Source organism: Trachemys scripta, chromosome 9, assembly GCF_013100865.1.
Source record: "Trachemys scripta elegans isolate TJP31775 chromosome 9, CAS_Tse_1.0, whole genome shotgun sequence".
In the NCBI taxonomy this organism is placed as follows: Eukaryota; Metazoa; Chordata; order Testudines; family Emydidae; genus Trachemys; species Trachemys scripta.
Window position 1 is genome coordinate 103,301,607 of NC_048306.1, and position 16,880 is coordinate 103,318,486.

Sequence of the window (16,880 nt, forward strand, 5' to 3'; positions counted from 1 at the left end):
CAGGGTATTTTTTAGGAGTAGAAAAGCAGTAAGGCCCAATAACTTGTGAACCATCCTAGCTAGAAACAAATGCTTTGGACCAGCTAACTGCACAAATGCATAAAACATTTTTTCTATTCATCACGTGACACTGGATCTTAATCACACCATTCTGATAAATATGTACATACACATAACCCTCCCCTTCGCCCCCCACCCCCACGAGCGTACACGAAATCTGAAGCAATTGTAGTAATGTCCTGAACATCAATATTCTATACCAAGTGAAGTCTTGGAATCCCTTTTTTCAAATGGTGTTGGGCTTGGGTTTGTAACTCACATTTCATTAGCTATTGTGCTTAAATCAGGTTGAAAATGCTGTGAATAAAAATATGATAATCCTCTTTCATTTTCCAAGGCTACCTGGCCCACTACTCATTGTTCTGTGCCAAAAGTCATTTCCAACCACTAGCTCTAGACCAACAATTAGACAAAAAATTCAATTCCTGCTACAAACTATTACTATCATTTTTAGAAATTCTTTTCTCATAAAGGGTTACCATACCTTTAGAAGTTCAGGCTCCCATGTATCTAGTGTTAAGGATCTAACTTTTGAAAAGTGGACTCCTAGACTCCTAAACAGAAAAAAAAAGCCTCCTGTTAATACATAGCTACTGTATGCCAACATACTGTCTTACGTTAGGCAAGCTTATTAGTCCCTCTTGCAGATCAAGCTGTTATCTTAATTCTATCTGCATGCAGGGGTCTCTAATCTTGCCTCCCAGGTTACAAGATGGAAAAACCCCTCATGATGAAGTAATGCTTCGGCCATGCTGCATGTCTGAAGGGTTTACCTACCTGTGTATCCCAGAACACTCAATACACAGTGTGATTCCTAGGTTAATACTGGCCCAACGAGGATCTGCCAGGCCACAGTCACAACAGGCGATGTTACCACCAATACATTGAACCCGCTGTAGAGCACTTTCTCCTTTTAACAACTTCTCCTTTGACTCACTGCCAGATTCTAGGCTTCCTGTAGAAGGGGATGATTTCTTCTCTAGTTTCTAGAAAGAGGCAAAAAAAGGAAGAACTAGAGGCACAGCAGTTAACTTTGCGATGACCCTGGAGGAAGCTTCCACATTTATCAATAACCATTTTATTGCTAAACAACTGAAAGGAAAGATGTGTAACTGCAAAACATCCTTAACTTCTCGGTAGAAACCTGGGGCTTAAACATAGCAGTAGCCAGTTGTGCTGGACATTTCAATCACTGCTATAAAAATGGATGTTACTTACCTGTCACTGGAGGTTCTTCGAGATGTGTGGTCCCTGGCTGTATTCCACATGCACGCGCACCAGGCACCTGAGATCAGAAAATCTTGCAAGCAGCGTCTGCTGGTCTGTGCCCTGGAGCTCCTTGTGCTCAGCACCAAAGGTTATAATGGGAGCTGTGGACCACTTGCCTCCCCAGTTCCTTCACTACCGTGAATCCAATCCAAAGCAGAGAGGACAATGGGCAGGTGGTGGAATACAGATAGGGATCATGTATCTCAAAGAACCACCAGTTACAAATACCAACCTCCATTTCTTCTTTGAGTGCTTATCCTTGTGTATTCCACACATGGGTGGCTGGTAAGCAAGAGTCAAATAGCAGGGGAACACAAGGGTGCAGGTGGTACAGAGGTCCATAACAAATGTTCCAAAAGCTGCATCTGCAGAAGAGGCTTGGACTAAAGTGTAATGCTTCACGGAAGTGTGGCTGGAACGCCAGGTTGCCACCTTACAAATGTCATCCATAGGTGCTTATCAAAGAGTGGATTCTGAGGTTGCTTGTGCTCTAGTGGAATGGGCCTTTACGCCGTCCTGGGGAGGGAGATGCACTGACAGTAAAGGAGGACAGAAATCCACAGAGACAGTCTCTGAACAGGTATTACTTGTCCATGTGTTCACTCTGCTATAGCAACAAATAGTCAAGGCATTTTTCTCATTGGTTTCATTCTTTGTAGGCAGAATGCCAAAGCTCATTTGACATGGTGAGAGTGAAGCCTCCTCTCCTCACTGGAGTTATGAGCCTTTGGCAAGAATACTGGTAAGTTAATTGACCTGATTTATGTGGAACCCGGAGATTACCTTAGGGATGAATTTTGGGTTGAGCCAAAGGGATACCTTTTCTTTATGACAAGTTCCATATGGTAGGTTGGCCATGATGTCCCTAGCTCACTCACCATCCTGGCTGATGTGAGGCAACCTTTGCGAATAGGTGGGACATCGAGCACATGGCCAGCGGTTGAAAGGGCGGCTTAGTAAGTATTGAGAGTACAAGACAGAGGTCCCAGTTAGCTGTTGGCTTCATTTCTGGTGGGAAGGCGCTAGTGAGACCCTTCAGGAATCTGATTGTTATGGGGTGAGTCAAAATAGAATAGATCGCAACCCGAGGATGCAAGGCATTGATTGCTGTTAGGTGGACCTGCAGCACGCTAATAGGAAGGCCCAACTTCTCAAGAGTGAGGAGGTATTCTAGAACAACAGGAATACCTAGTGTCTCTGGAGATAAATGATTTTGTTGTGCCTCCATCTAGCAAGATAGCATTTTCTGGTGGAGTATTGTCTGCTGTGATTAAGAATAGTTTGATGAACAGCCTCCGAACATGAACATTCTAGGTCTGATCCCCTTACAGATACCAGGCCGTGAGGTGGAAACAGTATGGGCTGGGATGTATGGTCCTGCCATTCTCTAGTGATGGATCCAGGAAGGGTCGAACGGTGGATGGGTAGACATTCACAAGAGGTCTGTAAATCAGAATAGCCTGGGCCAGTTGAATGCAATAAAAATGACTTGCCCTTTGTCATGATGAATCTCCCATAGAACCTACAGCAGCAGCAAAATAGGGGAAAAAACTCAAGTGGTCTATCCAGGATCGTAGAAGGGCATCGCCCTTGGAGTCCCGACCCAGTGCTGCTCTAGAGCAGTATATGTTGAACTCCTTGTACATCAGAGGCGAACGGGTCCCAAGATGGAGTTCTCCACTGAATGAAGATTTTGTTTAGCACTGAATTGTGTATTTCCCACTCAGGATTAGGGAGTAGCTCTTTTGCCTTGAAGTTGATTCCTTTTCTGATGTGGATACGTCCCTCAGAAGGACTGGACCCAAAAACCCAGGTGATTATGGGTATGGGAGGGTGAAGATATCCTTCAGGGAGGTATAAGCCTCAGTCCATAAAACTTCAGCTCGACCTTACAGTAGTACAGTGAGCAATCAGACAGGGAGAGGCACCTCCTAGCCAGTCATTGACACCAAACCAACTTCAAGTACGGATTCATTGCCCAGCCCAGGATAGGACAATGGTGGACCACTGAAGGTAATGGAAAGACATTGAGACATCCTGGCTCTCAAATCAAGAGGGGGTCTTCACATTCTGCATGACCATGAGTCACCATGTACTAAGAGCAAAAAAGAAAAGCCTTGTAAAAGCAGGCATGGATCTGAGGGTTGGCCTCCAGAAACTGAGGAGCAGTCTAAGCTGGAAGCTGTCCATGAACACTTGATCCCCAAACTAGGAGGATATATGGGAAACCGTCCAAAGGCAATAGGTAACTCGTATTAAAAAAGGGATTTTATCAAATACAGAACAAAGCCTGATGTTGCGTTCATGTTTATTTTGTGTGTAACTTGACTGTTTGCTTTCCCTCACTATTTCAGCTTTGAATCTGTTTTTCTGTTAGGTAAACCTTTTGTTTACTTTTCCCCCCAAGCAGCAAACTGTGTGGCATGTGGATGTCAAAGTGAGTGGATGGCCGAGGGGCTGACAGAGGGGAACAGTCTGAGCATAAGGTACCTAAGAACTCGAAAAGGACAAACCTGGGCAGACTCGGAACTGGAAGGGCTGTTGGAGTTACCCTACAAGAAGTACCTGGGCTTGTAGGAAGGTGTCGCCACTGAGCTGTGGACAGTCAAGCCTAGTGGTTGAAATGAAAGATCAGAGCTAGGTCCAGGGTGGACAGAGTTCAGGAACAGGCCAAGGGTCCGTACCGGAGGGACAGAAGCTGAATGCCAGAGCCGGAGGATCAACCAGAGTCATAGGGAAGATGTGGAGCAGAGGACTGAAGCCAGAAGGGAACGGGGCTGGAGAAGAGCAGGGGCAAGAACTGGAAGCAGGCTGGAGCAGAGCTGGAACAAGGGCAAGCACAGCTGCAGGACTGGTACGCACTGAGCATCCACTCATCTGCTATAGGGGCCAGGCTTATAAGCTTGGCTGGTAAATCAGGGGCTGTGGCTACTCTGTCAGTTCCAAGGCACTGCAGCTGGGCTCACTGGTTGCTTAGCAGCGAAGCTAGTCAGGGAGGAGGCCAGCAGCTGGTCCAGCGTCAGGGATGTGAGCCACAGCAGAACAGCATGAAGGCACCCGAGGTTACAGGGCAGATGGTGATAGAACCCCTTACTGCTCTTGGTGATCTCCAAAACGTCACACTTGCTCCTGTGCACCTTAGCCCCACTTAAACTTCCGAGGGTAAGTCTTTAGGACATGAGCGCGAGGATTTACCCGATTTGGAAGGAGCTGAGGAGGGATTCTCTCTCGAGAACAGACCTGGAAGGGCATTTTTTCTTGTTTCTGTGCAGTGTCCCCAACTTTCACGAGAAGCCTGACACAACGAGTCTTTAGCTTTATCAGATCTGGCCTCTGCTCCAGAGCTTATGCTTGGAAGGGTGCTACATGAGTGCCGAGGCCAACGAACCAGGAACTCACCCTGGCCTGGAGCCAACTGAGGTCTCTTCGTTTTTTCCATTAGGTATTTCCTCAGTCGAAGCTCTCATTCCTCTCCCCTCTCAGATCCAGGGAGGAAAGGGCAGAGAAATGTGCCTCCCTGAGGCTGTAAAGATAGCGCTGATAGTCGTTGCTGACCAAGAAGCAGCAAGGACAAGAGAGTTCTTGAACCCTGGGCATAGTTCTCCTCCCAAGAGGGGAAATGGAGAGGGTCCCTCGCGCAGGGAAAAACTGATCTACACTAACTATAAAAAAACTACCAAATACACTAGACTAAGAACTAGATGCAATTATATTTATAGGTAAGAAAGAGTGCAAAGTTATCTTCAGACAGAGGAGATTCCGACTCAGGCCATGTGATGGTAAGAAGGAACTGCAGAGGCAGGTGGTTCGTACTTCCCCTTATACCCTGGATGCAGGCATGGACCAGGGCTCGGGCAAGGACCGACAGACACTACGTGAAAGGTTTCTGAGCCACAAGCACTTGATGCACATGCATGTCACATGTGGAATACACACAGGGATGAACACGGTTAATCCCCCTACAGTAAGGTAGATTAAAAAAATCAGTATTTGAAATTTTATTTTTAAAAATAGGATTTTATTTAAATATAGGTTTATTTTAAAAAAATGAAATCATTTAAATTTGAAACTTTGACAGCCTGTGTTAAGGACTAACCTTAGTATAATCTATTAAAATCAGATACACTAAACAATAGTAAGCAGTACATGTTTGCTGCCAAGTTTCAAAGAAAGTCAAACCACTGAACTGGTGGAAGTCACTGGCTAAGCACCTGCACCCAGAATTCGCTGAAGTGCTAAATCAGCTTATGATAGCAGTAACCTTTTTTTTTTACAGGTACACAGAGAATATTTTCTTAATTTCAATTTATTAAACTAGTTCATTCATAGTTAAGAAACAGCAGGAAAGCTTGTTATCCTCTCCCAATCTATAAAACAACAATTGGGTGTTAGAGGATGAAAGCTACTAGTTCTAAAATCTTGAAGGACATGGTGACCAAAAAAAATTAGTTCAATTCACTAATTGATAATACTTTTGTTTAATAAATCAGTTAGTTTTAAATGTAATACATGTTTTTATAACCATTTTTCCCTTATGCATACTGCTCATTTTATTTAACTAATAAACAATTTGAAATGTTTGTGCATTTTAACTGTTTGAATTTCCATCCAAACACAACTTGACACAAATCACAAGTTAAAAAATTATTAATTTTACTAAATAAGAAATGCATCATTCACCACTTTCTAACATAAAAATGTAAAAATTAATACTTTGAATAAATGTAAGTTAAGCTATATAACTGCTTAAATAAATGTGTGCAGATAGTGTATCCTCCTAGTCAGAATAATTGGGTAAAGACTATATTTAGTTACAAATCAACATGTTTTAATAGTTATCAATCAATGAGAATCAATCTTTCTGTAGAAAAAACTAAAAAATACAAATGCAAAACAAGATTAAAATTGATGACAGTCTCCTGCTTGCTGATTTAAATAATTATTAAAAATCAGTTATTTAAAAAGTGACTTAAAATCAATCCACCTTGCTTCATTTACATTGGTAAGTTGGTCTTGTAGACAGTTTCCTGCTCTGAAACAAGATGTCAAGGACTGCCAGCAAACAACTCCTCCTGGTGGACATCAGCCAGCCAGTATCCAGGCTGTGAGGTTCAGTTACTCCGGGTTCAGGTGCAGAACTTGACTGTTATTTTGAGAGAGCAGGCGAGGCAGACTCAGTGAGGTGACCGGCCTCTGAACTGACAGTCTCATCAGCTAGAAGTACCAGAAGTGTCTGGCCCAAGCAGAGGCTATCAGGAGACGGTCCCTGAATCCTGCCTGAAGTTTCACAGGACCCTGGAGAAAAGCATATATGAGGTCTGGAGACCAAGAGATGAGGAAAGCACCTGTGAGGGATCCCAGACTCCGCCTCTTCTGGAGCAAAGTCTCTGGCATTTGACATTGTGGCACATCACAAACAAGGGTATTGTTGGGTAGCCTCATCGGCAAAAGACTGTCTGGAGAGCCAAGGGCCTGAGGGGCCACTCGTGGCTCCTGGAGAGTTTCTGCTGAGCTGGCCCACCAAGGTGTTCCTCAGGCCTGGGAGATGGAGAGCTATTGGGTGACTGGTGCCAAATACTCCATAACCACAGCCTCATGGCTTCATGGCACAAGGGGGAGGATAGGGCCTTCCTTGCCTGTTGATGTAGTGCATCATCATGGTATTGTATGTAAGCACTTGCATAGGGAGACCCTAAAGGAGAGGTAAGAATACTCTGCATGCCAACTGAATTATTCGGAATTCCAACACACTGATATGAAGGAATGACATGAGAGCCAACCACTTCCCCTGGATCTGGAGTTGGTCCAAGTGTGCTCCCCACCTACAGGGAAAGGCATTCGTGATCAGATTCATTTAAAGGAAGGATGCAGACAATGGAGCTCTTGTGCACTCCTGGTCTGGGTGTACCCACTAGTCTCATGAAGAAAGACCCTCTGTGGAGAGGAATCCACACGTCCATACAGTCTCTCTTGGGTCAATACACAGATCTTAACCACGCGTTGAGGTTTAGCAAGCTGCACGGCATACATACATGACATGTGCCCCAGAAGCTTCAGGCAGATTTTCACTTGCATTACCAGGTGCACATAAAATTGTCGTACGTCTGTCACTGTTTGATGTCTGTGCTGTGGCAGGTATGCTTTTGCCAACTAGGAATCTATCACTGCTCCTATGAATTCCGTATATTACATCAGAGAGTCAGTGTGTATGTTGTGGCACTACTCCCCATATTCTTCATAGAGATATGCTTATGATATGAATATGGCATAATTAAGATGTTTTATGCACGATGCGTCATGTAAGGTATCATTGGAAAGGTTATGATTTACTGAATGTGATTATTCAATTTGTATGCATGTATCATTTCTGTATCTGAAGTTAGGAATATAGACTATGTATCGATTACAAAAGTGTTTGCACGGGGAATGCCCACAAGACTGGCTGGTTAGTCAATGAGCCATTAGGGAGGACAATAGGACTTTGAAGATGCTAATCTCCCACCTTCCTGAGATGCTGCTTTGACATTGCAGGGTCATGTGGTTATGTCACCTGGTACTGGACCCCATCTTGGCCTGCGAGTATTTTTCCACAGAAAGGGTGGAGACCAAACTGGGAAACAAAGGATTCCCACCATATGTAAGTTTGGTAGGAAGCAGGGTCCTCGTTTTACCCCGGGAAGAAGAAGGGTGGATGGGAGGGTAGGTGCTCACCTCCCTAAGTAATTCCTCCAGTCCTCGTCCCAAATCTCCTGTAAAAACCAGAAGAGCCCAGAAGGTGCTATCATTGTAATTCCACTGAGCACCTGAGGAATAAATGCCCTGTGCTGAGTGGGAACAAGCAGCAAGCAACTCATGGAAATGCTGCTACCCAGAGCACAGAGGTACCTCAGGCAATTGACACTTATCACACAGGGTTTGTAAAAATAGCAACTGCACAGCCTGGCAAGAACCACATAAAGGCTGACAGAGTTAATGGAAAAGAACTCCCTGGGTGGAAGGATTCTGGCGCAGAAATTTCTGTGGTCCGGAGAGACCTTGTCCAGGAGGAAGACATACTGCCAGGACAGATGGCAGAGCTTTTGTTAGTAGAGGGTCACAAAATTCTTTGGCTAAAGTGCACATGGAAATTGAGAATTTGCAAGCTGAATTAACAGTTGCTGCTGTTCCCCATAACCCAACCCAAATATTATTGGGGAAGGACTTTTTTAACGTGGCTCAGGCTATCCAGACCAAAGAGTAGGGTCCTGTACTGAGAGCAGGATGTTCGTACCATGAACCACAGGAATTGTTTATGTTCCAGGACTATTTAGATGTGGAAATAAGCATCCTGTAGGTCAAGAGCTGCAAACCAGTCCATGGGATCCAATGAGGGTTGATGGAGGCTAAGGTGACCATCCAGAACTTGAAACATCAATGGAGGCATTCAGACATCACAGACCTAGGATGTGTCTCCACCCACCATTCCTCTTTGGGATCAAGTAGTAGTGGGAGTAGAAGCATTTTCCTCTGAATTCTTGAGGAACTTCCTCTACAGCTCCCAGTTGTAGTAGGGAGCTGACTTCTAGTTGTAGAAGTGCCTCATTAGAAGAGTTCCTGAAGATGGACGGGAGGTGGAGGATGGGTGTGGGCAAGGTGAACAGTTTGAAACTGGGTGAGAACCTTTCTTCACAACCTCTGGGGCCCACCAGTCCAAGGTCATGCTAACTCAGATTTGTTTGAAACAATAAAGGCGGATGCCAAACAGAAACTAAGGGGGGTAGATCCACAGATGATTTAGCTGAGTTCTCAAGTGTCCCATCCAAACGGCTTCCTTGGTGTTTGTCCCCGCTGCAGGGCTATCGCGGATGAGACTGGTGAGCATTGCTGGTGGCACCACTGACATTTCCTCAGTAGTTCTGAGGGACACTGTTGGAATTGTTGCTAGGACTGGTATCTGAATGAGGACCAAGATCTCGGTAGTTGTTGGTATTGTTTACCCCTGGGCTCTGGGACACACGCTGGTGCTCTGCAAGGTGGTTAAGGCCACCTCGCCCCTTATTCTCTCATCTACAGTGGGAGCGGAACCACACCTGTGCCCTGGGAGCCCTTAACAGACACAGTCATTCAAAATAACCCAATCTGTGCACATGCATTCCAACATTGAAATCTGTATAGATAATCACTGAAAGAAGTTATTGATTCAAAACATAATGGTCAAAATAACCTTAATTAGATGAAAAGTTAATTCAGTATACACAGATCAGAGACCTCACAAAAATAATTAAATTTCTTCTGCAATTCTCATGAAGAAAAAAGGATCAGAAATAGTTTACTGTATTATTGGATCTTGAAAGGTACATATACTTGCCTCGGATTCATCCCCCTTCTCTCTATATGCTGTAGCAATACTAGTCTGAACAGACTTAATCCATGCCTGCCGCAGCTTTTCAGAATCAGCCTGGAGCATGCAGCTTCTGTGAGAAATAAGACACAGACTTTAAGATTCAAGCAAACTGACCAATTGGCTCAAAGAAGAGACTCACTCATTAGAAGCCAGACTCTTAAGCAAGTTTTATGTTAGGAACTTCAGCGCATCCTTGTATCCATACTACACCACACAGTTACTATTCTTGTTAACAGCTGATATGTGCTTGACCCTTCACAAACACAGAATGAAGACATTCCCTGCCTCAAAATACTCAAATCTAACACCCTAAGAAACCCAAAGGATAGTTTAATTTGCTGTTTAATTTCCATATGGTTATCTGAAGTTTCTGCTTTGCATCCTCACCTCCCATTTACCTGCATGACTGACTAAATAGGACACGGACATCAGTCCTAGAAAAGGCACAGAGTTCTGACGTCTAACATATGAGACTGAATTCAAAGGCAGGAAACTTCAGGGATTTAAAGAGGAGGAAAAACTGCTGCCCACGCTAGCATTCAGAGAAAACAAAGTCATCAAATGTCAAACTGAAGGGTTGAGAAAGCGTAGGTAGGCAGAAGCCAAATAAAGGTAGAATTTGGCCACAGGATAGGGGGAGAAAGAGCAGCAAACAGACAAATTTTAAGATGGAGAAGAGAAAACACACAGAGCCCCGCAAGAGCAGCTGGCCTTGTACCACAGGACACTAAAGTGACACGAATGTCCAGTTCTTGCACATGCAGAGCTGCCTTTCCTCTCATCACACTAGGCAGTATTTTATACTGCATGGTGCTGCTTGGGCTAGTACTGACTTTTTAAAAATTCAGTATTTTCCTTTTATTCAGTGGGAACTGAAGTGTAATTGACTATTGCAGAAGCAGCTATTACATCTATGCTGTGCTTATTCCTGAATTTAGAAATTATCTGAAGTAACTGGAAGCCATTTTCTGTACTATTAAGAAGCAGCCTGACAGCACTGCCTGCAACTGATCCGTTTAGCAGCAATCTGTCTACCAACTGTACTACTGTGTAAAGCGCACCAGGATGTATATTTATTACAAGTGCAAAAAGCAGACTGAATAGTCACTACTGCTGCCCAGAAATATCACATGCTCCAGGTCCAAGAATTTAGAGAACAAAGCGATTGAGATTCTTTTCCCATTGTGACCACTCCCAAAACATAGAATCATAGGATTGGAAGAGACTTCAAGAGGTCCTCTAGTCCAGAACCCTACATGGCCTTCTTGAGTTCCAAGTCTGAAACTGAAACGTAAAACTCGTGTTATATATGAACTTTAAAAAAAAATTACCCCTTACTTTGTTGGAGAGACTACCTCGAAGCAGAAACGTCTTTCTATGTCTTCGCAATGCTTAACTGTGCAAAGCCGCAAGTCTTCAACGACTACTGTGGGATTATCCTAGAAAGAGGTAAAATGAACAAAACAACTCAAGTTTATGGTGACGGGAGAAACTTACTGAAGCCACTGCTAGTCTCAACTGCTTTCCAATTTTTCCCTTTCATCAAAACAGATTACATGTGATATCCATAGTAGGAGTTAAACATTATGTGTATGAAAATTTAATACAGGTGTTCCCGAGAACACCCCTTTTCCTATAAAAGTAGACTGATTGACAGCTGACATTTAAACAGCAGAGTGGCTCAACTGAGTACCACTGTTTTTTCTGAGAAGACCATAATTAGCTTGCAAACCAGACGGAGAAGGGTCACAATTTCACTAGGAGGGTGGTGAAACACTGGAATGCGTTACCTAGGGAGGTGGTGGAGTCTCCTTCCTTGGAGGTTTTTAAGGCCCGGCTTGACAAAGCCCTGGCTGGGATGATTTAGCTGGGAATTGGTCCTGCTTTGAGCAGGGGGTTGGACTAGATGACCTCTTGAGGTCCCTTCCAACTCTGATATTCTATGATTCTATGATTCTATGATTCTAATTAAATGTGCCCACATTTCACTGCAAGTGCAAAATCAGATGCTAGGTTGAAGCTGCTTTAAAAATTTGGTCCATAAAAAAAATAACAAAACCCTTAAAATAGCATCAAAGTATAATATTTGTTAAGGGTTCTAAGTGTGATTGTGGTACAACAATAATAATAATAATACTGCTCACAAAACATTATCATGAAGCAGTTAGGATTGCCACACACTCCCATACCTAACAAACCCCCAAAGGGAAAAAAGAAAAGCCACCTAATCAGTACATTCATTCTTCCTGTCCACCCACAAGCATATATCCAACCATTACCAGAGCCACCTTACACAACAGACCACGCACCATGCCCAGCTACTGGCCACAAGACACTGGACTAGATGGACCTCTGTTCTGATCCACTATGACAATTTCTAACATTAACTCTGCCCCCTCCTCCCCACCACTTCTGCCCTTCTGCACACAATCCTTTATTAGACTCTTCTCCCCGAACACTAGTAATTGTGAGTGTTTGGTTTAGAAGTTAGTTGTGTGGGGAACGGAGAATTTCGTACAGGCATATTTGCTGAAGGGAATGAAGAAGGTTAGCCTCCCTGAGCTTCCGGTGGTGCAGGGTTAAGGATGCTCTGCATGATCTGTGGTATTTCGTAGCTGTGAAAATAGTAAGGTGTGTGCTTGTGGGTAGAAGAAAAGAGGGTGTGTGTGTGTTTTTATTATATAACGTAGCTTAACTTTTCATAGCCTTGCTTTTGTGGGTTTGTGTCAGGCATCTTGTGTGTAGCAACCCCAAGTGCTTCACAACAAAGCTTTTCATGTATTCCTTTCCTAGAATTTTTTTTAATTAGGGGTGGGAGGTGGATAAGTAGGCAGGGAGCAGACCAGTAGGGGTAGAAACATAGCTGTTGATGGCGCATCATAGAATACTTTGTCCAGCAGCAGCTGCACATAGCTTCTCTTGTAGGATAAAATCTGACCAAAGTGTAGCTTTTGACAGAGAAATTTGTATGTGGACCTGCCCACCTGCACCTCCCAATCAAACAAACTGCATGTTCCTGACCCCAACCAGCTTTGTGTGCACACAAACATTTTCAATTATAAGAAGAAGATTACTTAAAAAACAAAACTACCTATTGCACCAGATTTGCCCAGGTGCCACATCTCTCCCAAGTTCTATGAATACAGACGATGTTTTTAAAAGTGGTATCAGCCAACAATGAAAAGCAAAACTGCCACTGACAAATTTAAACTAAAGCCCAATTTAAAGTCTTCCTATTACAAATTTCTGAATGAAAGCGAAACAAAAACTGCATAGAAAATTCAAAGGGCATAAAAACTAACCCTATATGAAATTTAACAGTGACCAGCAGCCTACTTTAGAGAAAAACAGGCGTTTGTGCTCATTTTAGAATGCGGCCCTACCCGTGGAATCACTATCATGAGCCTCAATGATGATAATGCTTACTTATGGATCACCTATCACTCAGGGATCTCAGAGATTTACGAAGCTGATATTGCCCCATTTTATAGGCGGGGAAACGAAGACAGAGAAATTAAGTAGGTTGCTCAAGGTCATGTTGCAAGTGAGGGGCAGCATCTCTCAACTTTCATTCCTCTGCTCTAATCAACAGACCCCCTAATTCCCATTAATCACATTCTTGGGTATTGGAAGTACAGTACCTACCTTAAATTTTTTCTGGTAAACAAGCTGATTATTCTGTATCGAAAACCAGCGTCTATATAAATAAAAAGACATCCAAACATTTAACTGATTTCACAGTGCTTACTGGTTGTAACAGATGAACATATTATCTATGGAATCACACTGAATAAAAGAGTTCACAAAAGTTATGTCTCAGTAAGTCTTGACAAGTTTGCACAACGATGGTCTCATCAAAACAATGACAAAAGGAAAAAAAAGACAAAAGAAAAGAAATTAAGCAAGGTTCACGTAAGTTAAATCTTACACAAGTGCATGCACATTATCACTATGTTAGTTAAGCTATTCATTCCAAAACGTTTACATTCCAATGTATGGTCACGTCTATATTTTATGACAAGCGAAATTGATAAATAATTTAAAACATCTATTTTAGTTTGTTTACCAATAACACAAACTATGAAGTGGCTGGAAGCTGAGAGGTTAGACATTCAGACTGAAATCAAGGCATGAATTTTTAACAGAGGTAATTAAGCACTGGAACAATATACCAAGGGTTCTGATGGACTTTCCATTATTGGCAAAATTTAAAATCAAGATTCGACATGTCTCTAAAAGAACTGCTTTAGTTCAAACAGGGAATTATTTCAGGGAAGTTTCAGAAACTGTATTATGCAGGAGGTTGGACTAGGTGATCACTGCAGTCACTTCCAGCCTTAGAATCTATGAATTCCTCACTCAAATATTTTTGAGAAAGAAGTTTTAGAAAGTAACTTATGAAGTTGCTAATACTATTGCATTGGTGCCACCTCTTGCAATATATTGCAAGTTTTCTAGTATTTGGTGTTTCTTAAAGCCCGAGATGCTAGAATCAAGAGACTGCATGAGAATCAACTTTTTTTTTTTAAAGCGAGTTTCTAGACCCCGTTTTTGGAGAGAGAAGCTTGAAAACATGAAGCAAATGCACCCTGCCGGCTCAAATACCAGAAGGCATATCAAAAGACTCCCAAAATTGCCAATCTTGTTTTTGGGGCCCTGACTCAGGGGTTTTGAATGCTTGGGGTTGGAAATCCTGCTACTACTCTGGAAAAGACTCTGCATAAGGACCCTGGTCCAAAACGTCTGATTCATCATCCGATCAGGCTACCATACAGGAAACATGACAAATGTAACTGACTAACTGCCGCTCTGTTTCCTTGGGACGCAACCACTGAGTAACTGGCTAAAGATAACAGAAAAAAATAAAAACAAAACTAATTCAGTACTATAGTCAAAATTGGGCATACTTCTTTGATCAAGGTTTATTTTAATACAAGCCTGTGTTTTATATCTTATCATATTAAAGTGGTGATCACAAACATACTCATACAGTATGTCACTTATTTTGTGCTGCCTGTTAAGATGAGGAACAAAGTTATGTAAAGTGACATCAAAACATTGTCACATTATCCATGAAATTCTTTATTACTGATCTGACAATCTGATATTACTTATCTACTTCACTACAAATAGTAACAAAACGCCCCTATTTATTCAACCACCACAAGCACAAAAAATACTTAAGGAAGAACAAAAGAGGAAATAAGGTATAAAAAGAATTAGACTCGTGCCAGGAAATTTTTATTGTAAAACAGTTAGTACTTAGCCTGTAGAAAGTTGAGATTCTACCTTTTAACAATTATATTTCCAAATGTTGTAGGAATATATTTAGTTTCAAAATGCAAGATCTCCATTTATAAAATAAAGGTTAATTCTAAATGTGATTGAAATACTTATATCAAATATGGAAAGGATTTTTTCAAGTTATTAACTACAGTATATTTCAGTCACTGCAATTTAAAAGGTATCACCTTTACCATCTAAAAGGAATGTATTAATCAAGCATGTAACCCAATCATTATGTAGATTATTTCTAAGTAAAGAAATGGATAATTCAGCTACAAAGCAGGCTGAAAAAGGAAGATAAGCAAAGAATAAGTTTGAGTTTTTGTACATACAACCAGTTAGATACATGAAAAGCAACCCCTACAAAGCAAAGGAAAGTGCAGCCCTGCCACAAGAGATAACATGCAATGGAGCAAATCTCTAAGAATCACTGTTAAATAAGTGTGGTTGGTGAGTTTTATGAATCCAACACACTCCACTTTACAGTTAACATTTAGTGAATCTCCACAGTGAACAAACGCCAATCTGGCAACCATGGTATATCTGACAGTAAAATGTACAGTATGTTATGACACTTGAGGTCTTTTCTTGGAGGTTTTCACACTGCTCTACCTACCTTTTACAAAAAGGAGTCAAATTAAAGAAGCCCACTCATTTAAATTTTTAGAGATGGGGAAAAAATTTCACCAAAAATGTAACCCTTTATTTGGTATAGTATATGCTATAACGAATACTCATTAACTTCTGGCTTTACTTTAGCCACAGATCTACGCCAAATGTGTGAGTGAATGCATTAGTATCATAGCATTTTTTGAAAAGTGACAGCTACAAAATACAGTGCATTAAGGTCACTCAGCACCACAGTGATTTCATTATTAAGGACTATCGAGATTTTTTTAGACCAAAAATTTGGGCCTACCTTAAAATGGTTAAATCCCATTAGGGAAGTTCTCTGGTTTCTAATCCACACAGAGAAGGGTGTGGTCCAAAGACAAAACAGACTCGCACCTCATGCCACTGTTCCTACATTATTTGGATGCAAGGTCCCTACTGTGTCCCTGGTTTGGAGACTAGCTGTATTGTAATTTGTAATGGTGTTTTAAACACACCATTCTATTACCAGAAAATAGGGGGGGAAGGGACATTTTGAGAGAGGCATAAAAAAATTAGTTTTGTTCCTGCTGGCTCGCTAGTAGCGCATAACTAAAATGATGCTGCTCCACAAGGCAGATATTTTGACATTAAATGCTTCTATATCATTCAAAGTAGCTGTTAAACAAAACGGCTAATTTCACTTCAACTTTACCCAAAAGAAGGAAAAATAAAATCAACATTTGCCAGTTAAAAAAGAACAAAAATCAGCAAAGAGTGTTTTCAAATTTCTAAGAACTACAAGAGAGAAATAGAGCAATGAGAAGAAAATTTTTAAAATGACATTAGTGTCTTTACTAGAAACTTAAATCAGCTTTAACAACTTTCAAGAGGGAGTAATTTTGTTTATTGTTTGACAGGCATGCAGCTGACAATCATCTAGGCCCAGAGAATTAACTAGAATGATTAAAAGAGAAACACTTGAAGTCCCAATCCTGCTCCCAGGGAAGTCAGTAGCAAAATGCCCATTGACTTAAATGGGAGCAAGATAGCACTTTTAACATATATTCTGGTAAAGTCTGACAGTGGAGACTAAGTTTTTTTTGGGGGGATGGGTGTTTTAAGCTTCTCTGACTATAAATGCATCAAACCTTCTTATCAATTTAAAAGGTGTTGAGCAGCATGTGTGCTCTCAATTCATGCAAAATCCCTGTTTTCTTAAACAGACACTTTATATCCATTGCAAGTAATCAAAATGAAATGCAGGGTTAATGATGAGCTTTTACGTGCC

At 41.8% G+C, this 16,880-nt stretch overlaps 1 protein-coding gene across 4 annotated transcripts in view; it reads right to left on the reverse strand.

The window, feature by feature from the left end:
- ACAP2 (ArfGAP with coiled-coil, ankyrin repeat and PH domains 2) overlaps positions 1-16,880 on the reverse strand; it is a 110,651-nt gene that overhangs the window by 27,579 nt on the left and 66,192 nt on the right. For all 4 annotated transcript variants that reach the window (XM_034780622.1, XM_034780621.1, XM_034780623.1 and 1 more), the window contains 5 exons: positions 13,358-13,409; positions 11,051-11,151; positions 9,677-9,782; positions 838-1,046; positions 545-614 (listed from right to left, as the gene is read on the reverse strand). In XM_034780622.1, coding sequence (XP_034636513.1) covers positions 545-614; positions 838-1,046; positions 9,677-9,782; positions 11,051-11,151; positions 13,358-13,409 — 538 coding nt within the window. The remainder of the gene's footprint in view (positions 1-544; positions 615-837; positions 1,047-9,676; positions 9,783-11,050; positions 11,152-13,357; positions 13,410-16,880) is intronic.